Source organism: Alexandromys fortis, unplaced genomic scaffold (genome assembly GCF_014885135.2).
Source record: "Alexandromys fortis isolate MF-2015 unplaced genomic scaffold, M_Fortis_MF-2015_v1.1 scaffold_27, whole genome shotgun sequence".
NCBI lineage: Eukaryota > Metazoa > Chordata > Mammalia > Rodentia > Cricetidae > Alexandromys > Alexandromys fortis.
In genome coordinates this window covers 9562485-9587080 of record NW_026067952.1, presented here as the reverse complement: position 1 = coordinate 9587080, position 24596 = coordinate 9562485, and the positions used below count along the sequence as shown (strand labels likewise).

At 45.4% G+C, this 24596-nt stretch overlaps 1 protein-coding gene and 1 non-coding gene across 3 annotated transcripts in view; one reads left to right on the top strand and one right to left on the bottom strand.

Moving 5' to 3' along the window:
* The first annotated feature begins 504 nt into the window (after window positions 1-504).
* Window positions 505-24596, top strand: part of Ctnnbl1 (catenin beta like 1) — a 145953-nt gene continuing 121861 nt past the window's right edge. For both annotated transcript variants that reach the window (XM_050151068.1, XM_050151069.1), the window contains exon 1: window positions 505-631. In XM_050151068.1, coding sequence (XP_050007025.1) covers window positions 602-631 — 30 coding nt within the window. In that variant the 5' untranslated portion in view covers window positions 505-601. The remainder of the gene's footprint in view (window positions 632-24596) is intronic.
* Window positions 4246-4374, bottom strand: LOC126507162 (small nucleolar RNA SNORA61). Its single transcript, XR_007593445.1, has one exon. It is a non-coding gene; the product is annotated as a small nucleolar RNA SNORA61 (small nucleolar RNA).

Genomic DNA, 24596 nt, shown 5'->3' with positions numbered 1-24596 from the left:
CCAAGAGAAAATGCACATATGCAATTTCAGTGTATCTACTAAGTACATTTATTTAACAAGTAAGAAGAAAGTCAAATTCATTTCATAATATATACCCCTTGGCCCAGGAAGCTAAAAAAAAAAAAAAAAGAAAGAAAGAAGAAAAGAAAGAACGAAAGAAGGAAAACTTGTGCAAATTTTGAAAACCCAGTGTCATTTGATTCACACCTAACATCTCAGGACTAGCCACACTTCAGTAGCCACATGAGACTATCTTATGTGTCACGGCATTCCAAACCTCTGTTTGTTTATCTGGGAGCCCAGCACTGTTCCCTACTCTCAGAGAACTACCACAGCTTTAGGTTCCCACCCTTTAAGTATCCGCCCCGCCCCCTTGCCCGCCCTTTCATGATCCCGGCGGAAGCCGCGGAGTCAACATGCGGCGCGCTTTACGGTCGCGCTTCCTTTTACGGCAGTGTGGCAGGCTCCGCCCTCGCGCTCTTTTATCCTATTGGTTCTGAGGCACTTTACGTCAGTGTGGCAGGAAAAGATATTGAGCGGCCCGTGGTTCGAGAGTGAGTGGAGGTAACCAGGATACCCTGCGCTGATTGGGTCTGGAACCATGGACGTGGGCGAACTTCTAAGCTACCAGGTAGGTGAAGTTGGCTGGCTTCGTCCCGCCGGGGTCGCAGGGCCAGAGTCCCGTCATCGCGCCTTCTCTGGCTCTCTGGCCCGCACTTCTCATGCTACCCTGGGTTTCTAGCCTGTCATTGCACTCACTCCCCGAAGCCCTCGTGGACCCTTTCGATTCCTTCCCTTTCCATGCCTGACCCCTTTGATCTCTCTTTCCCACCCGGCAGCCTGCCTCCCTTCCGCTCATCTTTGGTCTCGTTTCATAGGGTTTGAGGCAGTAGGGAAGAACACTTTTTCCCCCCTCGGGGTTGAGCCTCAGTTTGTTTGTTTATTTAAATCTGTAAAATGGGTATGTGTGAAAGGTCATTTGAAAGCGCAGAAACCTGTCCCCATGTTCCCGCAATGGTTAAGATGTTTGGAAAATGGAGCATGGATGGGTCGGCAAGAGACTTCTTGACCTCCTTGCTCAGGGTCCTCGTGGTCAGTGGGTGTGCCAGAGGGAAGAAAGGTCTTGCCTGAGGTCGCTCAACAATTACAAGCACGATTAATTGAAACTCAAGTGTCCAGGCTCCCAGCCCAAAGTTCCTGCCCTCTTTTGGCTGCCTGATGAGGCTCCTTGTGTCCAGCCTGGTTCACTGGTCTCAATCGTGTTAGAACCCGTGAACTGTAATTAGTCTGAGTTAGGAAGTTCTGTAAGTAAATCACACTGGATTTTAAAGACAGTTTGAAAAGGGTAGTATTTTTATTTTATTTATTTTTTATTTTTTTGAGACAGGGTTTTTCTGTGTAACAGTCCTAAACACTCCTAGCTGTACTGGAACTCACTTTGTAGACTAGGCTGGGGTTTCGAACTCACAGAGATCCTCTAGCCTCTGCCTCCGAGGTGCTGGGATTAAAGGCGTGTGAGAGCATTGCTGGGCTAAAAAGGTAGTGTTTTTATATTGATTACTTGAGCCTTGGTCATTGGTTATATTGATTGAATTATCCTATTTTGGGTAATGGGTGAAATAGAATACAATTTAAGCCAACCATACCTGTTTGTGTTGATTTTTAGAAGTGTAGCCACTAGCAATAGCTCTGTAGTTAAGAGTAGGCAATGACAAGCTGAACCTGAGCTGGCTGCTGCACGCCTTTAATCTCAGTGCCTAAGTGGGATCACGGTGAGTTCCAGGCCAGCCAGGGCTACATAGTGAGACTCCACTCCCCCCAAAATAAGGCTTGAATTTAGAGCCCCTGGTTGCTTGCAATCTCTTTTTTCTTGCTAACTGATTGTTGTAACTTTGAAACAAAATACTTTATGGTACCTACCTTATGGTCTGTTGGGAAACTGTTAAATTGTTAGACCAGTGTTTGTTGCAGAGTAAAGGAATCCATAAATATCCCTTAGCCCATATATAAAAGATTGACCCCAGAGATGGAGACTCCAGACATAATGAGAAAGAATTTGTAAGTAACCAGGAGATGTGAGCCTTTTAAGATGTGTGTGTCTCTTTAAGACATTATAGCATGGTGGTGGTGGTGCATGCCTTTAATCCCAGTGCACGCATTTAATCCCAGCACACACCTTTAATCCCAGCACTAGGAAGGCAGGGACTGGTGGATTTCTTGAGTTTGAGGCCAGGCTGGTCCAAGAGTTGAGTTCCAGGATAGCCAGGGCTGCACAGAGAAACCCTGTCTTGTAAATCCTGCTCCCCTCCATCCCCCCCCAAAAAGACTGTGTAATTGATGATGGAGCAAGAGCAGTAGTAGGCAAGTTACTGATGAGTGCTTATTTGGGAGTTAGGGGCTGGCTAGTCCAGTCCATCGACTCAGATCTGGAGCAGTTCTGACAGAAAAGGTCCATTCTTTGGCTACAGATACTTATTGAACACCTACTGTATGCAAGGTACTTAGTCCACTGAGCATATGATGTGACAAACGAGACTTTCGTATGAAATGCAAACATGGTGGAGGACTCACCAGAGAATAATTGAGTAGGTAAACAAGAAACCCAGGTTGCTGCTTGTGTTGTGAAGGGAGTAGAGCAGAATCTGCAGGGAAAGTGTGAGCATGGTTTGGGGACAGCTAGGCACATGACGATTGGACACGGAAAGTGTGGCCCACCTGCATCGAGCTCTTTCCTATGTGCAAAGTACTCACTGGGTTTCAAAGCTTTGTTGTGGGCAAATGAAAATGAAGTATCTTAATTCTTAGTAGATTATATTTGATAGATTGGATTAAGGAAAATAGGTTATTAAACTTCAATTTTGTGCCTACTTCAAAATAAACTTACATGTAAAGTTTTTTTTTATGACTTTGCTCCTATTTCTCTTGGACAGCACTGCCATAAATAACTTGTTTCAGGGCTTCTGTAGACTGCGTGGGCCGGCCAGGCAGGGAGTCCAGCAAACCAGCTTAAGTGCTCTGAAGGCTGAGAAGAGCCAGTCTTGATAAGGCAGGAGCTGCAGCTATGAGCACAGGCTCCAGGACCATTAGGTGAGCAGAGAGAAGAGCCATGTAGCTAGAACTTGGTGAGTGGACAGGACACCAGGAGGTGATGAAGCTGGAGATGTAGGCAGATGACAGTCTTTGTAGGACTTCCTGTGGACCAGAAGGCCTTTGTGTTTTGGGAGGTGATGCAGATGTTTTGAACAAGAACACTGATCTGATAGACAGACTTTGATGTGGGAGATGATGTACGCTGTGAATATGTTTTATTGCCATTGGTTAATAAAGAAGCTGCTTTTGACCAATGGCTTAACAGAATATAGCCAGGTTGGAAAAGATTATATATATATATATATATATATATAGAGAGAGAGAGAGAGAGAGAGAGAGAGAGTGTAGGCGGAGCCAATGACAAGCCTGTAGCTGCCTGCAGGAGACAGACACACCAGAACCTTGCTGGTAAGCCACAGCCTTGTGATGATACACAGATTAATGGAGATGAGTTAGTTTAGGATGTAATAGCTAGCTAAAAAAAATGCTTAAGCCACTGGCCAAACAGTATTGCAAATAATATAGATAGATTCTGTGTGATTATTTTGAGTCAGGGCAGTCGGGAAACAAACTAGCAGCCTCTGACAACAAGACTTAGCTGAGATCGTTGGCCAAGATGGTGACTGCCAGGCCAAGGCAGTGACTGACCTGTTACCAGAATCTTGGTCTTGTATTTGCAGCTCTGTTTCTTTCATCAGGGTCTACCTCCGTTCCTATCTGAAAAGACGGTGGTGCCTAGAGTCTAGTTTATAATCAATCAAATACACCCAACCTCCTGTGGGAATCTTTTTTTTTTTTTTTAACTTTTCAAAAGTCTTTATTGAACCAATTACATGTTAAATCCCAAAGCATTTCACATCTTTTGTTTTTTTCAAGACAGGGTCTCTCTTTGTGGCCTTTACTGTCTCAGTGTGCGTCATGACTGCTGGCAGAACCTGGCTAAATCAGAAAGTTTTAGTAAAAGCTTCTGCTTGCTTCCAGGGAAGTCCTCTTGTTTTTTTTTCCAACATAACTGTAGATGAGATCATAAATGATGGCCCCTTCACTGGTTACATGACCCTAAAAAAATAAATCATTAGAGCCACCCAAGTTCAATGCTACAGCTGCCCAGAGGCATATGTAATTCTCAGGCTATCCCGTTTTACAAGAGCCAAGGCATGTATGAATCTGACCCGATGCTCTTTAGCAGACTGCATTGCCATGAGGCCAGCTTCCGTCTGCTCTTCCTCCTTTACGACCACCAAGACCAGCATCGAGATCCGATGGGAAAGGGAACCGGCGGGTATCCTGTGGGAATCTCGAGGACCAGATGAGCTTATGGAAGTGAAAGTGCTTTGAGGACGGTGATGTTCTGACACAAAATAATTATTTACCTGCATCCTCACCAAATCCACATGACAGCCCTATGATGAATTTTCTCTCTTTTTCCTTCCTTTTTTTTTTTTTTTTGGTCAGGGTCTTAAGTAGACCAAGCTGTCCATCATGTAGTCATAGTCAAAGATGACCTTGAATTGCTGACCCTTCTGTCCACCTCCCAAATGCTGGGATTACAGGTGTGCACCACCACACCTGGTTTATGGTATGCTGTGGACAGAACCAAACAATGCTTGGCAAGCACTCTACCAACTGAACTGTATCTCTAGCCTGGTAGGAAACCTCCCTTTCCCCCACAGGGTCTCACGATGTAACCTTGGCTGACTTGTAGGCCAGGCTACCCTGAAACTTAGAAAGATGTGCCTGCTGCCTGCCTTTGCTTCCAGAGTGCTATGATTAAAGACTTGTATGATCATGCCCAGCACATGGAACTGTTTTAATCCCCATTGTACGGTGGAGGGAACTGAGACCTGACTGAAGGTACCTAGCCAGAGAATACACAAGCAGTTCTGTTTCGTAGCTGGAGCTCCTGACTGCTCTGCTGGTCTGTCTGTCTGTCTGTCTGCCGGGTGCCAGAGGCAGAACTAAAGTGCTTCCAGGTCAACTGTCAGGTCTGATCCTCAGCACACCTCCAGATGTAGATGCTGGGACTACTTCACGGGAAGGGAGACTGAAGCTAGGGAGGCAGGCACCCTGGCTGTTAACCTCAAATCGCTGGGAAGCAACAGGAATGCCCGAGCACGGTTTCCATTTGGTTTTAGGCTTAAAAGCTTTTGAGTTGAAGTCTTATGACTGTTGCTCATAGTCAACATTGTCAAAGCTGACTTCACCTGAGCACTGAGCTCCTGCGTGGGAACAGAAGGGAGTGAAATTGTCTGATTGGAATGTTCCCAGCTCAAGAGTTTGACTCAGTGTCCTGAGACTTGAGGTTCTAAGCATTCTAGTCAGATACCAGGTGATGTTAAAGCTGTGGTCAGGGACTGTGCATGCAGGCCCCCCCCCCTACAGTTCTGCACTCCTTTTAAACTTTTCCCTCCAAGCCAGCTCTTGGTTCTCATGGGCACTGGTTTGCAGAGTTCTCAGCTTAAACTCTGCTTCTTCCCTGCCACTCACAATTGAGAGCAAATCACTTAATCTCTCTGGGCCTCAGTTTCCTTAGATATGTAATGAGGGGATTAAGTGTGACTCTTCGTGAGGTCCCTAGTAGCTTTAAAATGCTGTGATACTAATTATTTAGGCCAAGGGCTCCAGAGAGTAGATAAAAAAAGCCTGGTGTAGCAAAAAGAGTTGGGGCTGGGGACCTGGGAGTTTGGGGTTTTAATCCAGCCTTTGTCAGCACTTGTCTGGGTGGCTCAGGACAGGCCGCTTTCCCTCTTTGCATTGTTTTTCTTGTCGGTTGTCAGAGGAGGAGGTCAGGTTGTACAACTTCTGGTTCTTTCCATCCCTAAAACTCAGGGTCTAAGGTGAGCAGGAAAAAGTACCCTACTGTGACAGGAAATGTTTATTAAAACTTTAACATTTTTTTGCATGCTTATTAAATTTCATATTTGGGGCAAGTCAGTGGGAAGATTGCAATTTTCTGCTGAGATTGGTTCTTCTTGTAATAGGCAGGAGAGCGCCTCGGTGTGTGCCTTATATCCTTGACAGATGTTAACAATTCATTTGAGAAGACAGGAGAATTACAATGTGGACAGGAGGTGGTGGAAAAAGTCTTAAGGAGGAAACCAGTTATGTTCCCAATATGGAAATGTACTTTTTTGATGCCTTCAGGCTTAGACATCTCATCAAGAAGTGTGCCCAGCAGTTGCTCGGCTGAGAAGTTTCTGCCACATAGGCGCAGATCTGAACTCCAGGGCACTCTCATTAATACTCATTCCACAGATGTCTGGAAAAAAGTTCTTCCTCTGAAGTTTTGCAATAAAGAATTCACATTTAGTTCAGATTGGCTTGGTGGGAACGGCTGGCTTTGCACCACCAGAGGATTCTCTTTGAGGCAGATTGGGGTCAGGGACCCTAGGCTTGGGTGACATTGCAGATACCAGTCCTCCTGTCATAGGTGGGTAATAGCACCATTTTCTTGGATTGGAAGGGCTTTTAGAAATCTCTAATTTTCTCCTCTTCAATTTCTTACTTTTGAAATAGATTTTAATGATAATAAACTGTCAGTATGAAAAAATTTGAGGAGAGAAAAACTATTACCCTAACCCAGCATTTTTTTGTTTTCACAGTCCTATGTCTTTTGCGTGACTGTAACTATTCTGTATGTACTGTTTCATGTTCCTTTTTAAATTAAGCATGTATTTTCTACATATCTTTTATATTACTCTTTAACATGTGGGTTTTTGTTTGAGTAATAGTCCATTTTCCCCTTAGTTATTTCTCCACAATTGGATATTTAGGTAGCATCCAGGTATTTGTTCATGGAGGCAATATTGTAAGGAGCTTCTTTATTCGTGTGGCATATCCCCCTTCCCACTTGTCATTCATAATTACTTTATGCTATTCTTGAGCTAAGGGTTGCATGTGTTAAAATCACTGAGTCCTGATCCTGGGCCTTGAAGAATTAATGATGTGAGAAGTGAAGTGTGCATTTAAACACGTCACTGTGTGAATATAAGTATCCCAGGACCAAAGTGCAGGGAATACTCGGATAAGCTCAGAGCCGGGCAGGATCGAAGGGTGTGGTCATTGAAAAAAAAAAGGGAGGTATTGGAATCCCATCCTTGGTGGAGGAGGTCTTTGGGTGACAGAAGAAGGTGGGAAGAGTCAGTTGCAAACTGTTAGGAGCAAACTTGTGCACTGGATGTTCAGGGAGTTGGGGAGTGGCCAGAGACAATGGGGTCCTGTCAGCTGCAGAGATGGTACCCAGCACTCACCGGTGCTCACGTGGAGCCGCTCCCTCGTGCAGCACTGGGCTCTGAAGTTCCCCTGCAGTCTTGATAGTGCTGCTTGTTGCTGTTTACATTCCTGCCGTTTATCTAGTGGCACATAAAGTGCTTGTTTAAGGTTACGTGAATAAGGAGATTTTTCTTGTGCACGTTTGTCATTTGTACTTCTTGCTACCTGCTTTTTCCCTTTAAGATAGGAATTGGAGTTTGTGGTTGAGCCCTTTTGGTTGGTTGTTGTTGTTGTACGTGTAAGATACATTATCGGCAGCCTGAACACTTGTGTTCAAAATACATCCTTCATTTTTGTGGCAGCCTCGTCTTATGTTCTAACCCTGAGAATGTATTCTGATCATACTGAAAGAGGCTGCTTTTTGGATGACAGCTTCATGCTTTCCCAAGTTTATTTTGTTAGCAAGGTGCCTATAAATAACAGGTAAAGAGCTAGTTTCATTGATGTTCCCATTTATTTTATCTCTTGATGTTCCCTCCCTTAAGTTCATTTCTTCCCACCATAACTTCCTCATCTGTCTTTCCCCCAGCTCGTTCTTCTCCCAGGTTATACAGTATGGTCTTGTGCCTCTGTAAACTCAGGGGAAGGAGCCAGCATCCTCAGTGTCAAGTGATGGTTGTTCAGGAATGGAATACGTATTAGTGCTCTTATTGCTGAGATCAAATCCCTGGCAAGAAGCAGCTCACGGTGGAAAGGTTTGTTCTAGCTCTCAGTTTTAGGGATATAATCTGTATTAGTTGTGTTTCTGCTGCTGTGATTGGATACCCTGACTAAAAGCAACTTAGGGTAGAAATGCTTATTTGGGCTCACAGTTCCAGAGGGATGGAGTCCTTCATGGTGGGGAGGGAGGAATGGCAGGAGGAGCCTGAGACTCTCTGGCAGTCAGGAAGCAGAGAAATCGAACAGGAAGTGAGGCCAGGCTATAAGCCCTCAATGTCCATTCTCAGTGATGTACTTCCTCCAGCAAGGCTCTTCCTTCTAAAGATTTCCTGACCTTTTCAAACAGCAGTACCAGCTGGGGATCCCCTGTCATTCCATTGTGGGGAAGGCATGGCAGCAGGAATGTGAGGTCTGAGGTAGCTGGTCACATTGCACCCACAGTCAGGACGTGGAGAGATGAATGCTGGTGCTTAGCTTGAATTTTCTTTTTCACCCAGTTCTGGACCCCAGCCAGGGAGTGGTCCTGCTCATATTCTGGTTACATCTTCCCTCCAGGTTAAAACTGGAGTTTTGGGAAACTCCCTCATAGACACACACCTGGAGGTGGGTTTCCGTGTTGTGTCTAAAGATTTATTTGTTTGTATTTTACATGTATGAGTGTTTGTGTGCATGTATGTATATTTTATCATCTCAGAGACCTGAAGAAGGCATTAGATTGCCTGGAACCTGGACTTAGAGGTGGCTCTAAACTGCCAATTGGGTGCTGGAAACTGAACCTCAGTCCTCTGGAAGAGCAAGTGCTGGTCCATCTTTCTCACCCCTCCCTAGGGACTCGTCAGATTGTCAGTGGAGATTCACCATCCTGGACCCAAGCCTTTAAGTGCGTTTTGCGGACTTGCCTCCTGTTGGAAGCTCAGGCTCTACTGCCTGCTTGCTGGCTGCATGTGTGCCCTTGTTTTCACCTTTGAGGCATACTTGCTACTTCACCTTCTGAATAGTTTTATTTTTAATTAGTTATTTTGTGTATGACTGTTTTCCCTTCATGTATGTCTGTGCAGCCTGCAGATGCAGTGCCCCTGGTGGCCAGAAGAGGACATCAGAATCCCTAGGACTCGAATTATATATAGAGTTGTGAGCCTCCATGTGGGTGCTGGGAATTAGATCTGCCTGAAGAACAGCAGTCTTCTTAACCACTGACCCATCTCTCCAGTCCCTAATTTACCTCTTAAAAATAATAAAAAAAAGTGTGTGTGTGTACACTAGTAACTGAAATGTCAGACTTAATTCAGGTGCTGCCAGCTCTCACTGATGTTCCATGTTTTAGTCTAGTATTCTATGTAGGCTCCTGTGTTTCATTTAATTGTCATAGTTTCTTAGGTTTCTGTGTCAGAGTTTGAAGAGTACTGGTTTTATTTTAATTAATTAATTTGGGTTTCTCTGTGTAGCCCTGGCTGTCCTGGAACTCGCTCTGTAGACCAGGCTGGCCTCAAACTCAGAGATTCACCTGCCTCTGCCTCCTGGGTGCTGGGAATAAAGGGGTGCACCATCACTGCCCCGAGGGCCACATTGTTGAAGAATGCATGTGCCCTTTTCTGCCAGCCATTTCTTGGGTCTCACTGTTCTAACTTGATTTTTACTGGAGCGTGACTGCAGCCCTGCTCCTGTCCTTTCAGAAGAACTTATCCATTCCTCCCCTTCAGCTCCTTGATGTAGCTACCTGTCAGCCCAGGAGTCCTGATTGACATTTCTTGTGTCTGCTGAGCTCTGGCCAGATGTTCGGCTATCACACAATTCTCTGCTTCCTCCTCTGCCCTCCCATGCCCAACTTTGCATTTTAGTCAGGGCTGCCAACTGTTCAGCTGACTTGAAAGAAGCCTTGGGGCTCTTTCTCAAAGATGAAAGGGCTGGGAGATGAAAGATTCTTTCCCCTTGGACCATGCAAGCTTGTGAGCCAGCTCCCTTCAGTAGCCAGTAAGGCAGAAGCCCGTGTGAGCGACTGACTCCCAGTCCGGGTAGGAAGAGGCCCCGTCACAGTTACAGCCTGAGGAGTTTGCGCTCTAACGGGGGTTGAGTGTCAGTGCTGTCTGTCACACAGGTGTCCAAACAGTTCCGCTGTGGGAAGGAGAAGGCTTCCCAGAGGAGGAGGGCTGTGTCTTTGAGAGCCTTCTTTCTGGCCTTCCTGTTCCAGCTACCACCTCCTAGCCGTAGCCTTGTACAGCTCTGCCACACAGGTGACTTCCTAGGCAGGCTTGCTTTGATCACATGGTGCTGTTGTCATGGTAGCTGAGGGTCCATTTCCTTTGTGTGCTGATGGAGAATGCTCTTCTCTAGACGTAGAGGTCATATAGCGATGGACCTAGGCCCCCTACTTTGGAAAGACCTGTTGAGGTAGGTCATATTGAACAGCCTCCTTAATTTTGGGGGTGAAATTGGGGAGCACAGTGTCTCTCTGAGCTCATAGGTGTCACTGTTTCAGTTTGAGGAGTGAATGTATAAGGTTGAACACAATAGAGAAGTTTTCCTATATAAAAATGACTGCATCAGAGAATGCGATGGTTCAGAATAGCTTGTCAGCACTGTGGGAGGAAAGCATTTGAAGCCTGAGAAGTACCTTTAATGTTTCGCATGGCAGATGAATGCAGACTGTGGGTCAGATGGCTGCATTTGAACCCCAGTCCTGCTGAGTGCTAGCTGTGTGACCTTGGGCCAGTTAATTAACCTGTAAGCCTTGGTTTTTATCTTTCAAATGGAGATCATCTAACAGTATCTGTCTCTAGCTCACCATCTTTAGAAATAGTCTCATGCTACCATTATATATATATTTAAATCCCAAGTCTCACCACTAGCCCTGACTGGTTTGGGACTTCCTATGTAGATCAGGCTGGCCTAGAAGTCAGAGATCCCCTGCCTCTGCTTTCTGAGTGCTGGGATTAAAGGCATGTGCTACCATGCCTGGCTATCATCTATATATTTTGTAAAATACAGGATTAAATGAGGCAGTGTGGGCGGTATAGTTCCCAGCAAATGGTAGCTGTTGATTTTTATTATTGATATTCCAAACAAACATGCTACGGGAAAACAAAAGTTTGTCTTGAATTTTGCAGAGCTGCCTCAGTGTTCCCAAGATCTTTGGTCCCTTGGAGATTAAGGTTTAGAATTAAATAAAGCGAAATGAGAGCAGTTTGTCACCCACACATGCCACAGTGTAGCATATTCTCAGTAGACTAGAGCACAGTCCTATTCTGCCACAGTTAGAAGTCACTGATAGCAAGAATTATGCCTCCAGCATGGCCATTTGTTCCCCAGGTCTCCTTCAAGACACTGAGAAACCACAGTTTCTGCTTAGCAGGTAGAGGAATCTCACTTACAAATCGCCCTTCCCCCCACCGCGGTAGTCCTGAGCCAAGTGGGTGGTTTTGCTCTGAGTCTGCAGCTGTCTCCAGCTGGAATTAGATGGAGCCTGGAGTCTGAGACTTCTTTTGCCTTCTCCCGAATCAGCCATTGGCTCTGTAGTCTTTTCATCTGAATTGTTAAGAGCCGTTTTCTTTTCCAGAGTTCCAGAATTCCTCCTCTGAAGGTATAAACCTTAGGATCTCAGCATCCTTGCAGCTTGACAAATAAAACTGGTTAACCTTGTCCTAAGGCTAGTGAATAGGCTAGGGAGACATTCATTTTTGTTTTTTAGTTTGTGCATGGCTGGGTGTAGGTGCTTGTGCTTTTGTGTATGTGTGTGGTTTGTGTGCACATGCATGCGTATATGTGTGTTGAAGCACAGGAGTCAGTGTTGGGAGCACAGAAGTCAGTGTTGGGGAGCACAGGAGTCAGTGTTGGGAGCACAGGAGTCAGTGTTGGGGAGCATAGGAGTCAGTGCTGGGGGAGCACAGGAGTCAGTGTTGAGTGTTTTCTTCAGTCACTTTCTTACTTTTTGAGATAAGGTCTCAAATGAAGCTTGCCGATATGGCCAATTGGCTGAGCAGAGCTCCAGGAATCTAACAGTGTCTACCTCCCTAGTGTTGACATTGTAGGAATGGGCCGCTGTGCCTAGAACTCAGGCCTTTATGTTTTTGTGGCAAACACTTTACCGATCAATCCATCACCTCAAACTCTTGTTTTTTATTTATTTTTTATTTATTTATTTTTTATTTTTTTTTGTTTTTTAGACAGAATCTGGCTATGTAGCTCAAGTTGGCTGGAGACTCATGATCCTCCTGCTTCAGCCTCCCATATGCTAGGATTACAGGTGTTGCTGCCATACCCAGCAAAGTATTAGCCTTGTGTAAGGACATGGACTTCTCTTTAGCCTTACAATGTACAGAGTCACTAGCTGCCCCAAGAAGGACCTGAAACTGAGCAAAGCATCTTGCATTCTAAGAGTAGGTAGGATTGATTATCGAATAAGTTGCAGGATGTCACTCACATGCTTATTGTGCTGACGCCCAGAATTGAGAGGTGATTGGAGTTCTTCCCAGTGGGGATTTTCATTCCACTTAAACTAACCATCCCTTCATATCAGTTCTCTGGCATTTACCGTTGGAAGTGTTCTGGGATGTAGGATGCACTGTTGGAAGTGTTCTGGGATGTAGGATGTGCCATTGGAAGTACTCTGGGATGTAGGATGTACCATTGGAAGTGTTCTGGGATGTAGGATGCACTGTTGGAAGTGCTCTGGGATGTACCAGCTGCTCTGCTTCTTTGCAGCTCTGGGTTTACTAGTTTCTCTGCAGATGGAGCTTCAGTGGAATCTCAGATTAATGATGAAAGAAACTTTTGAGCATTTTGAGGTCACATAATGGCTCAGTTAGCTGAAACAGGGTGCGACTGTTGGTCAGGGGAAAATAAACCTACCAAGGATCCAGCAGAATACTGGATTCAGCGATAAAAGAGGGCAGGAAACGACATTACTATTGATTGGTTGGGTGGCTGCTGAAAGAAGCCCATAATGAGGTTTAGAAGGTGGAGCAGGTTGTATTGAATTGTCCTGACTCCCACTTGCCTGCTGTCTTTGGAGAATGTGCTGCAGGTTCTCTAGGTTTCAGAGGCCTTAAGTGAGATGGGAGTGCTGAGCAAGGAGGAGCCCAGAGGCTCTCTTTGCATCCTCTCTTCTTACATGTGAGGAGGCTGGAGCCCTGGTTGGAAAGTACCTTGCCTCAGGACCCAACTACTGGCTGACAGGATGAGGTCGGAGCAGAGCTTTGTCCATGATCATGCCTCCTGTCCTTTTCCATCATTTTAATAGAGATCTTTCTAAACACAAACAAGCATATATGTTCTCGCCTTTTCCAGTAGGCTGCACTGTGCACTCAGGGCCATCGTTTTCTGTGAATGCTAACTGTGCATGCAGGTTTTCTCCTGGCCTGTGCAGAGCTTTGACTGCTGCATGGTGGCATGGAGGGGGTTTTGGATCTTGTGCCCACTTTTCATAGTTTTTCACTCTTCTTGAGCCTGCTATCATTCCTTAGTGTTAGTGTGTAATAGATTTCTATCTAACCTCTGAGGCCTTTTGCTGCTTTCTTTTAATGATGTCACAGAAAACTGTGGTTGTTAGGTGACGTTTATTATTCTTCTATAAGACATTGGGGTCTGTAAGATTCTAGAAATTATTCATAACTAGCTTTTGTTTCTTTAGGGCATTTTCTTTTTGCCCACCACTGACATCTTGGGCACTAGAGAAAGTCTGATCAATAGGACTTCCTCTGACTGCTTCTTGCCTTTTTGGAGGAGTTGTATTCATTTAGTTCTCCAACTGTTGTGGTTATCTTTTCTTTAAAGTTATTATTATGAGTGTTTTGTGTACACCTATGTCTGTACACTACATGTGTGTCTAGTGTTGCTGGAGGTCAGCAGAGGGCATCAGGTCCTCTAGAATTGGAGTTGTGGATAGTTTTGAGCTGCTGTGTGACTGCGGGGACTGAACCCAGGCCCTCCGTGGTGCTCTTAACCTCTGAGCCATTGCTCTAGCCCTAGTTGCCTTTCAGTCAGTGTATACATCCAGCTTCACACACCCAGAACCCTGTGCCACCTGGATCGAAGCAGAAGTCAGAGCCCCAGAATGCCTGTTTCTGCCTTTCTTATACTTGTGGTTCTCTGGCATCCCTCCCGCTCCCCTTTATACTCCTGTGTACATAACATCTTTTTCAGACGTGGTCTGCACATGCGCTGTTTGTCTGTCTCTCAGCATCAAGAGCTATGTATGAATGGACCTGGGCACCTCAGATGTTATATTCTTCTCTGTCTGGACCTTCAAGATTCATGTTTTGGCCATAGCCCATTGGTGGTCACCATGTCCAGCCCACCTTCTGTGAGAGACTGGTTTGGGTAAATCCCACAGGAAGCCTGCAGTTCTTCTAGTTCTTAGGCAGTCTGCAAGGTCTCCATCTTGACTGTGTCTTCCTTTGTTATTGTTTCCTAGTCACTGACTAGGGCTTGGTAAAGAGAGAGGGTGTTGTTTACTGTTGTTTCCAGGGCACCTTGGCATATGCTTAGAGTCAGGCTGTGAGCCAATCCAGATTTTCAGGGGTTAGTAAATTTTATGTGGATTAGTGGTCCATATTGAGCCTTTGTTCTTTAATTGTTCTACACATTTATTAAATGCCAACTACATGTAAAGTATTACACTAGACGCTGGTCAAAGCCCCTGCCTATGCGGTGCTTTCATCCAGGGAGGCGAGACAGACGCGAAGTAGAAGTAAGTAAGAGAATGCAAACAGATGTACTGGAAGGAAGACGATCCAGATGTGTTGTAAAGAGAAAACATGACCAATGTAACTGTAGCAGTGACTGTTATTTACTTGAGAAGGTTCTAGAGGCCTCTTGAGGAGATGGCATTTCAGTTGAGAACTAACCCCATGGAGAATTGCCTGAGTAGCTGTGTAGGCTGGGGGAGCAACCGACACAGAGGCCCCAAGGAGGGAGCAGGCCCGTCTCATTTGGTGCGTGAGATGAGGACTGAGGTCAGCCTGGAGGAGGAGAGAAACCCAACGCTGTGATTTTCTTCTCAGTGGAGTGGGAAGTCATTAGGGCTCTTGAGCTGAGGAGTGACATAGTCTGATTTGGTCACGAGGCCATGAAGGGTCAGTCTGGCCAGCGTGGCTATCAATGGAGTACAGAATCCAGCTTTGCGGTGAGGCCACAGCTGATGCCGCGTTCTCCTTGGACAGTTGCTTTCCTGCCTCTGTTGTTTCCGGCACATTTCGTCTGTGTGGTGACCTAATCAAGAAGCAGCTCTCTCCTAGTGCCAAGGTTGGCACCGAGAGTCTGGGCAGAGGGCCTTTTATTGAGGCGTCCCTTGGCCTGAGAGAATGAAGAAAGCATTCCTGGCGCGCCCCAGGACCGTGCAGCTGACCCACAGCGCCTGTGCTTTGCGGGAAGCATTGGAACTGTGAACCCCGCGCTCCTGCAGAACAGCTGCAGATGGCTGGGGCCGCTGATTAAATGTCGCTGCTGATCTGCCCAGATCTGCTGTCATCCCCTCCAAGCCCGCTTTCACGCTGCAGCGGGTAATTAGGGGCACGGCCATTTCTAGGACTCCCAGCACATCATTTGCAGCTGGCTTAGGGGGAGCATTTCAGTTTCTGCCGGCTGTGTAAGTGACTGCAGCGAGCAGTGTCCGCACATGGCTACTACTTGTTTTCAAAATTTACAGAAAAAAAAAAAAACAACTTAAAAGGACCCATTCCTAACGAAAGGGAATAATTGCCTGCCTCTGTTGCCTTCGCTGTTCCCTGTGGGAACTCCGCCATCAGACTTGTCAGGGTTGCTTGGCAGGGACTTTTCCCCCTGAGTTAGCACAGCGATCTGAATGGGCAGAGATAACGCAAATTAGCGAGGATGTAAGCCTATCTGCAGAGGAGCAGATTTCCTTCTGACCAGAGGTGCTGTTGCAGGGCGCCACCCCGATTCTCCATGCTTCTCAATCCTGATGAGGAGAAGCGAGGACAGCTTCAGCACCACCTGAGGCGGGCAGCTCCACAAGGCAGCGGAGTTTGAGAGGGCCTCAGGCTGCCTGGCTTGCCTGGTGAATGAAGTTCCGGGTCTTACCTCGCCAGGTTCTCACCGGGCCTCTCTGCCTCCCCCAGCATAATGAACTGGAGAGCCACAATTCATGGTTCACCTACATTTTTCTTCTGTTATATTTCTTCCATCCTCTCAGATCTGGCAAGGACACAGAAGGCTCAGAGGGGAAGGAGAGATGGCATCTGCCTCTGGCTGACATGACTTGTGCCATGGTCGCGTGGGGATTCCATAATGAAGATTGCAAATCACTTTCCATCCTCTTGGAGCCTGCCCCATAATTAGAAGATTAAACATTTTGTTTAAATTAGTAATTTCCCCCTCCCTCCTCCGAGGGCTTGGAGCCACCCTTCCAGCAGTGTGGAGAATGGTTCTCTGCCTAGCACTGGGCTTTGTGTTGTAGCAGTGATTGTCAGCAGAAGGTTGAGGAAGTCTTATTTTAATTAAAAAGGCAATTTTTCCCCCTTGCTTCACCTTGTGTGGAGCAGAGGCCCTTCTCCCCACGTGAACTTCATGATGGCTGAGTGCGGTGAATGTGATTCTTCTCAGGAGTGTGACCTTGAGCTGGGTAATGTGGCCAACGGACGTGCAGCTGGGCCTGAGGTCTCACCTCTGCAGCAGTGGCAGCTTGCCCTCCACTTGGCAGCTTGCCTTTGTGTTTATGGTAGAAGAGGGTCACTTACAGGGATGATGACAAGCAGCTCAAAGAGCAGCACAGATGTCACCAGCCCAAAAACCAAACAGAGGCCTGTGACTTGATGTTGAGGCCCCCCGAGAGCCAGGCTCTGGGCTGTTTGGTGGGTGCATGCTGGCTCCTCTCTACTTGCAGATGAGGAAGAGAGGCTTACAGACCTTCTGCATGAGACACCTATCGAGTAGATGGTCAAATTCTTCCTAGAAGAAGGTTCCCATGAATAAAGGCAACTTACAATGAAGACTTGTATAGAATGGAGAGACACAGGCCCACTGCTTGGCCTTGTACTCACTTCCTTTCTGGCACAGGTTTTATTTTTTACAGAGGAATCGCCTGTTTATGTATAAATGCCCTTCACAGTGCCTTGAATCCCTCAAGGACTGTGGCCAGATCAGAGTTGGTCATAGGATTAACTGCTCAGTGGATGCCCTTGACTAAAGAAGGCTGGGGTAATGGGTGGGAGGGTGAGTGAATGAAGTGGCCATCCAGAATTAGTGACTAAATTGGGGTGTCTCTTATGTATCTTTCTCATCGTGGCTTACCATTCTCCTGCCTCGGTCTCCTTACTGCTGGGATTATAGGTGTGAGGTACTATAGGGGACGTGTGTATAGATATGTGTGCCCATGTAGAGGCCAGAGAAAGACATTGGGTATCCTGTCCAGTCACTCCCTTTTACTCCTTTGAGACGGTGTCTCTCACTGAATATGGAGCTAGGCAGGTAGTCAGCAAACCCCAGTGATCTTTCTGTGTCCATCCCCCACAACATCGGTGCTAACACACACGTGACCGTAGCTGCCTTTTTATGTGAGTGCTGTTTGAACTCAGGTCCTCTATCCACTGAGTCATCTCTCCAGCCTTTGTTTTTGTTCTTAAATGTTTGTTTCACTTATTTATTTGGTGTTGGGGGTTGAAGTCAGGCCTCACGTATACTAGGTAGGCCCTTCACTGTTGAGCTAACTCCCAGCCCCTTGCTTTTTCTTTTTTGATGAAGTGTAGATTAAGCTGTGTTTGTGACTGATCTTGGCCTTACTCATAGGAAACTTGCCTTAAATAATAGTAGATGGTCTCCACAAAAGCCCAATTTCATTCCTCTAGTAACCTGAGTTGATTGACATTTCTCTTAAAGACTGGGGCTGCCTCTGACCCTAAAGCAAGAGATCGATTGATTCATTTATTTGCCAGAGATTTACTGTAAGTCCACCGTGGGCCATAATTGCTGTTTTCTCTGCACCCAGCCTTATAGGCAAGAAATGAGACTGCACAAAACAACGAGATTGGTTTTTATTTTGTGTTGATTGACTCGAGAATGTCTATTTCAGTTAAGTTTATATATGCACACATATACACACACTATATGTATACAATACACACATGTAGTGTGTTTGTGTGTTTGATATTTGTTGAGTACTTTTTGGGGGTTTGGCTTTTCCACATAATATCTCAAAACACTAAGGGGACTTTTTTCTAAGGTTTGTGATTTGTCCAAGGTCACCAAAGTCCATTCTCCTCCTTTTGTGTCTCCTATTCATGGTCTAGTTTAGCATCAATTTCTTGGGTGTTTTGTGTTTCAGACAGGCTTAGGATGCACATGTCTAAATCATTGCTGTCAGCTCGTCTTTAGTGTAAGGAGCTCCAGGAACAGATGTACAGTAAGCACAGAAACAGGTGAGGCGAGCCGGCTCTGTCACGTGCTGTGTCCCGGTGCCATCAGGCTTTGCCTGCTTGACCTGATCGAATCCATCGCTAGCATCTTCTAGCTCTGGCTTTGGGAGTTTGCTGAGGTGTCTCCTACAGACCCACTTCTTCATTTGGGAATATTACCTCCAGGAATATTTCCTCTCCAAAAGGCTTTTGGGATCAGAAAGAAAAGTGACCCATTTCTGACCCAAAGCAGCTTGCAGTTAGTGGTGACTGCAGTTTGAGTGGTCACGTGGTAAAAAAGCTGTAGGAAGAATTTTCTGGGTTCTTTGGACCCCACAATTCTGGGATCTTTTTGCTGCTGGTTTTTTTTTTTTTGTTTGTTTGTTTGTTTTTGCTTTTGTGAAATTTAAGGCTTAGTGTGGCTTGCAGTGTATTTTTTGTTTGTTTGTTTTGTTTTTCAAGACAGGGTTTCTCTGTGTACAGCTCTAATTGTCTTTGACCTAGCTCGCATTGACCAGGCTGGCCTTTAACTGACAGAGATCAGCCTACCTCTGTTTTGGGATTAAAGGTGTGCGCCACACCGCTTTGTTAAAGAGGTGGCTAGCTTCTCTGTTTTCAGGCCGTTTGAGGCAGCACGCCTTTGGTGTTGGATGTTTACTGGAACCCTTGAGTTTCTGAGTAATTCCAGTCTGAGACAAGTGAGTAGAATTGATGTCGGGCTGCTTTAACACAGGTGTTATAAACAAGATTAAGAGGTTGTTGAAAAGATATCAGCGGAGCTCTGGGGCTGGCTTTCTAAAGTCATTCTAAAGTGACAGCTAATGGGTAGTTTGCCTGATGGCTCTCTCTGAGCTGGCTGTAACTGACTGGAGATTCACCCACAGAGGAAACCTGCTTATGAACATTTGCTGTTCTTTATCATGGAGTCAAGCCTGAAACAGAAATGCTGTCTTTGCGCCATGCGTGTTGCCTTTGCTCCGTTTGATTCCATTTTTGTCTTTTATTGTTCTTTGTTTTGTGTTTTTTTTTTTTTATTGTTTTTGAGGTAGTCAGTTTTAAATTTGATGTCCTAAACCTGCTAAGGTAGTTCAAAACAACTGTTTTACTCTACTGTGTATTTTTGGAAGACATTTATGTATCTGTCTGTGAGGAATGTGTTGTGCCTCTCTTATCTACCAGGTGCTTCTGCCAGGCAGCTGCAGACCTTCAAATGCTCCTGAAGTCAGTAGCTACTAGTCTCAGGTTACTTTAAAATCTGTTTTGTAGCCTTCGGAGAAAGTGTGGGGGGAGATAAGGCTTGCTCAGAGGATTTGCAAGTAGCCAAGGCCATCGGCCCTCCCACTTGTCTTCTGAAATGTGACCTGGTGCCCGTGTGCTCTCTTTAGTAGAGAACGCTTTTGGACACTGGATGCCTGTCTCGGGTCACTCCTTCACCAGTCTTCTTTTTGGTGGGAGTGGAGATACTTTGCTAACGTCAGTAGCTTGTAGACTATAAAATAGTAAAACCTTTGAGTTACGGAGAATAAAGAGCATCTTAGACCACAGCAGACATTAAGCCATCCTTTTTCATCATACATGAACATCATCATACATCATACATCAACAGGCATGCATGCAGGCCAGAGCAGTGATACATCATGCAAACTGAGAGGTAAACCGGCAGCAGGTGCTGGAGAGCCTGGTGGCAGTCACGCTGTGCCTGCAGTGTTGTCCCTGGGGAAATGGCCTTCTGACTCCTGCTTCCTTAGAAGTGGGGCTGCTAGTGTGAGACAGCTAATGAGGAAGCGTCAGCAAATGTAGGAATTCTGATCCCCACTCCCATTGTGCATTCATTCTCCCTTCTCGTCTTCTGCGAGTGTCCTTACTTCCTGTCTGTCCTTCTGGAAATATGTACCCCTTACCCCAGCAGCCCCTTCTCTTTGAAGGAAGAGTGCAGCTCTTCTCTCAGCAGTGATCTCAGAGGCAACTTGAAGATCTCTTTGCCCTACTTTTGTTAATGAATCATCTGTTGCTAGAGCAATGGTCTGGTGCCTGGAGACCTCTCTGTCAGCTCAGTTGCCTGGGACAGTTGTGCCCAACATTCAGAGCCTCTGTGTGGCCCGCTCGTGCCAATGCATTATGCCTCCAACCCCTCATCCTCATAAGCGTTTGTGTATCTGAGCTGTGCTTTAAAACAGTTAATGGTTTCATGAGACAAGGTCTTGGGATGTAGCCCGGGCTGGCCTCAGACTTGTGATCTCCCTTCCTTCGCCTCCCAAGTGCTGAACCTAGAGACGTGCATCACACCTGTCTCATAATTTTCAGTAGTTTTCTCATATTAGTTTGGTAGTTGATGTTTAAAACTTCAGAGCGGTCTGGTGTAGGAGGTAACTGGAGGCTCAGCATGAGTTCCCCTCCAAGTGATCTTGGGAAATTTTTACTGTGATCCCCACAGAGGCAGTTGACATGCTGGGAATCAGAATTCCCATAGGCAGTGCTCTCCTGGCTAAGAGAGTGGCAGACATGATATGAGTGTGGAGTAGAGGGTCACCTCTGGGGCAGTGACACAGAAGGCACTCTGGAGGCTGTAGGGCTCAGGTCCTTATTTCATAGATGTGAGAATTTCCCCAGTGTGCGTGCGTGCACTGGAATAGTTGCAGAGTGTAGTGTCTTCAGCATCATCAGTTAGCTCTGCCCTCACAATGCCCCATGAGCGAGTGTCTGCGGTGTTCCACTGCCTTTTCACAATGCTTACGCTGCCGAGTCTGAGTGTTGTCAATCTGATATGCCACAGTTTCCCTAATCTCTCATGAAGTTGGCTCACTTTATATGCAGATTGGCCACTCAGTGTTTTTCCTTTTGTGATCATCTGCTTATATTCTGACTTATTTTATATAATCTTACAGTATCCTATGTCTTCCTGAAGTCAACACTGAGGTTGCAGAGCAAAGGCAGAATATTCTTATAATGTAGCACTAATATGTCAGGTGACTCACCTGAGGCCATGTGACTCTGATGATTCACTGGAACCTAGATTGCTCTGATCTTGGTCCTCTGCTGTTAGCACAGTACTGTGTTAGGTCGTGTAGTTAGTGCCGTTCTGTTGTTATTGCTGAGGGTTGCTGCCGAATAGTTCCTGCCACTCCTAATAGAGTGATGTTGAAGTTCTATTAGCTCAGTAAATACTTGTGGAGTGAATGAATGAGTGATGATGGTTTTGGTGTAGCTGACAAAACATATTCATAATAAGTCTGCTCAAATGGAGATGTTTTACCTGCAGTGGCTTTACAAGGATCTGCCAGTGTTAGTGTTGATAAAGAAACCAAATCAGTATTCAGCTTTCTGATGTAGCTGCAGAATTAATCAGAAAAGATGTCAAAGTAAATCATGGACATTAAAGTATACTTTGTGTTTCTAGAAAGAGAACTAGATAGCCTTTGGAGGGAAGATGAATATATATTCAGGCTTTAACAAGGAATAAAAGTTTCTGGGGGGAGGAAAATTAGATTAAGTACAGTCTTCATGACTAGTGATCTGAATCATAAATCACATCTGCCTTGCCTGTCAGCCAATCAGATTGCAGATCATAAGGGGGACTGTTGGTAACTTTGATTTTTGGTGTTTCTTTTTAAATCGAAGACTTTACTTTTAATTTTTAAGGCTGGCTTACAGTGTAATGGATTTCATTATGGTCGTTCATCCCCGTTTGTCACTGCGCTCTGTTTGCTCTCCCCATGCCGGGCTCCCTCCAGCAGATCGCCTTCCTTCCTCAGTCCAGTCCTCTTGCTTTCAGCCACAAGTATTTTGTTACTCTCCCGTTGTTTCTCCTTCCTCTCCTCACAGTTCCCTGTCTGCTTCTTCACACACACACACACACACACACACACACACACACACACACACCTGGACTGCAGAGGAGAGAAAATAGGGTGTCTTTCTGAGCCTCACCAATTTTGTTTAACATAATGATCTCCAATCGCATCCGTTGTAGCAAAGGATGTAATTTCATTTTTCTTTATGGCAGAATAAAAGCTCCATTGTGCGTATGTGTAACATTTTCTTTATGCAGTCGTGTGTTGATAGACATCTAGATTGCTTCCATTTCCTGGCTATTGAGAACGGAGCAGCAGGAAACATGGGTGTGCTGCGAGTATCTCTGTGGCAGGATATAGGGGTTTCTGGGGAGTTAACCCAGGAGTGGTGTAGTGGGTCATATGGTAGTTTTAGCTTTAGTATTTTGGGGGGCACTTCCACACTGATCTCCATAATGGCTAAACCAGTTTACATTTCTACCAGCAATGAATAAGGGTTCTTCTTTTCCCACTTTGTTGCCAGCTATTACTGTCATTTGTATGTGACAGCCATTCTGCTGGAGGAGGAAGGGGATCTCAAAGCAGTTTGATTTCCATTGTTCTGGTGACTAAGGACATTGAACACTTTTTCAGGTATTTTGTAGCCATTCTTTTGAGAACTGGCTGTTCAGTTGATTAGCTTATTCACTGATTGAATAATTTTTTGGTGTATAATTTTTTTTTTTTGTTTTTTTTTTGTTTTTTCGAGACAGGGTTTCTCTGTGGCTTTGGAGCCTGTCCTGGAACTAGCTCTGTAGTCCAGGCTGGTCTCGAACTCACAGAGATCCACCTGCCTCTGCCTCCTGAGTGCTGGGATTAAAGGCGTGCGCCACCACTGCCCGGCTTGGTGTATAATTTTTGTAGTTCATTATATATTCCATATGATAATTCCCTGTACAATATGTAGTTAGCAGACATTCTCCCCATACTGTAAGCTGTCTCAGTGTAGTGTCTGTTTCCTTTGCTGTTCAGAAGCTTTATAACTTCATGTCATCTCAGTCTTAGTTGTGTCCCAAAGGCTCTGCACGCTGTGGTTTTGTTTTTATTTGTGTGTGTGTGTGTGTGTGTGTGTAGAGATTGGAGGCCAATGTCAGGTGTCTTTCTGCTTTATTTTGAGATAGGGTCTGCCCTCAAACCTGGAGCTCACCTGGAGCTCTCTGATTCAGTTTTGACTGGCTGGCCCATGTGCTCCAGGAATCCATCTTTCTCTGCCCCTAACACTGGGATTACAGGTACACACTGACCTCTTTACATGGGTTCTAGGGATCTGAACTTGGGTCCTCATGTTTATGTGGCAGGCACTTCCTGATTGAGCATTTCTCTAGTCCCACCTCAAGAAATTATTTCTTTCCTCATTTCTCAGTGACCTGTAGTGATTCAAGAGTGTATTCTTCAGTCTCTAAATATTTGTGTCCTTTCTATAGTTAATGTTTTTATCGGTCTCTTATTTCATTATGATCTAACAGAATATAAGAAGTTATCACTTTTCTTTTTTATTCGTTAGAATTGTTCGAGGCCTAGGATGCAGGCCTCAAGGGAATGTGCCATGTGCTGCTCAGAGGAATGTGGATTCCATTTCTGTTGGGTCTGATAGTCTGTGGGTCCATCTGTTTGCACCTACAGTGTAGTTTAGTTCTGAGGTCTCTTTGTTGCTTTACTTTCGGTGACTTATCTGAAGATGAGAGTGGAGCTGAGGAGATGGCTCAGCAAGCAAAGGTGCTTGTCATTGTCAGCAAGCCTGATGGCCTGAATTTAACTTCTGGAACCCATATGAGGAAGGGGAGAACTGTCCTCTGACCTCCACACATACTCACGCCCCCCGCAAATGATAAATAAGAATATGATAAAGACGAGAGTTGGCTATTGAAGTTATCCACTGTTATATCAGGGTCAGTATAGCCTTTTGTGCTCATTCATGTTTGTTTGGTGAAATTGGGAGCATCGGTGTTCTGTGCATGTATGCCTATAATTGTTATAGATGTTTTATTATTATTTTTTTTAAAGTTAGTTTGTTAAGTATTCCAAACTGTGCTTGGAATGTAGTTGATCCTCTCTCTGTTTGTTTCTACCTTCTGAGCCTGGGGTGGCATCTGTGTGACAACAGTCCTGGTTCATATGATGTTGGGCTTTGTGCATTTTCAGCAAGCACTCTGACTGAACTACATCCCCTGCCCCTAGTTGTTATAGATTCTTGATTAATTTATTCCCTTTATTAATGTGTAATTACATTATAAGTACAATCTCTTCTATCTAATTTTAAGTCTTCAATTAGCAGAGTAACTATATCAGCTTGTCTGCAGCTTCCACTCACTGGTAGATTGACCTCCATCATTCACCTGCTTTGTCAGTGGGCGTCTTTACCAGTGTAGTGTGTTTTGTTTCCCCTCTCTCTCTCTCT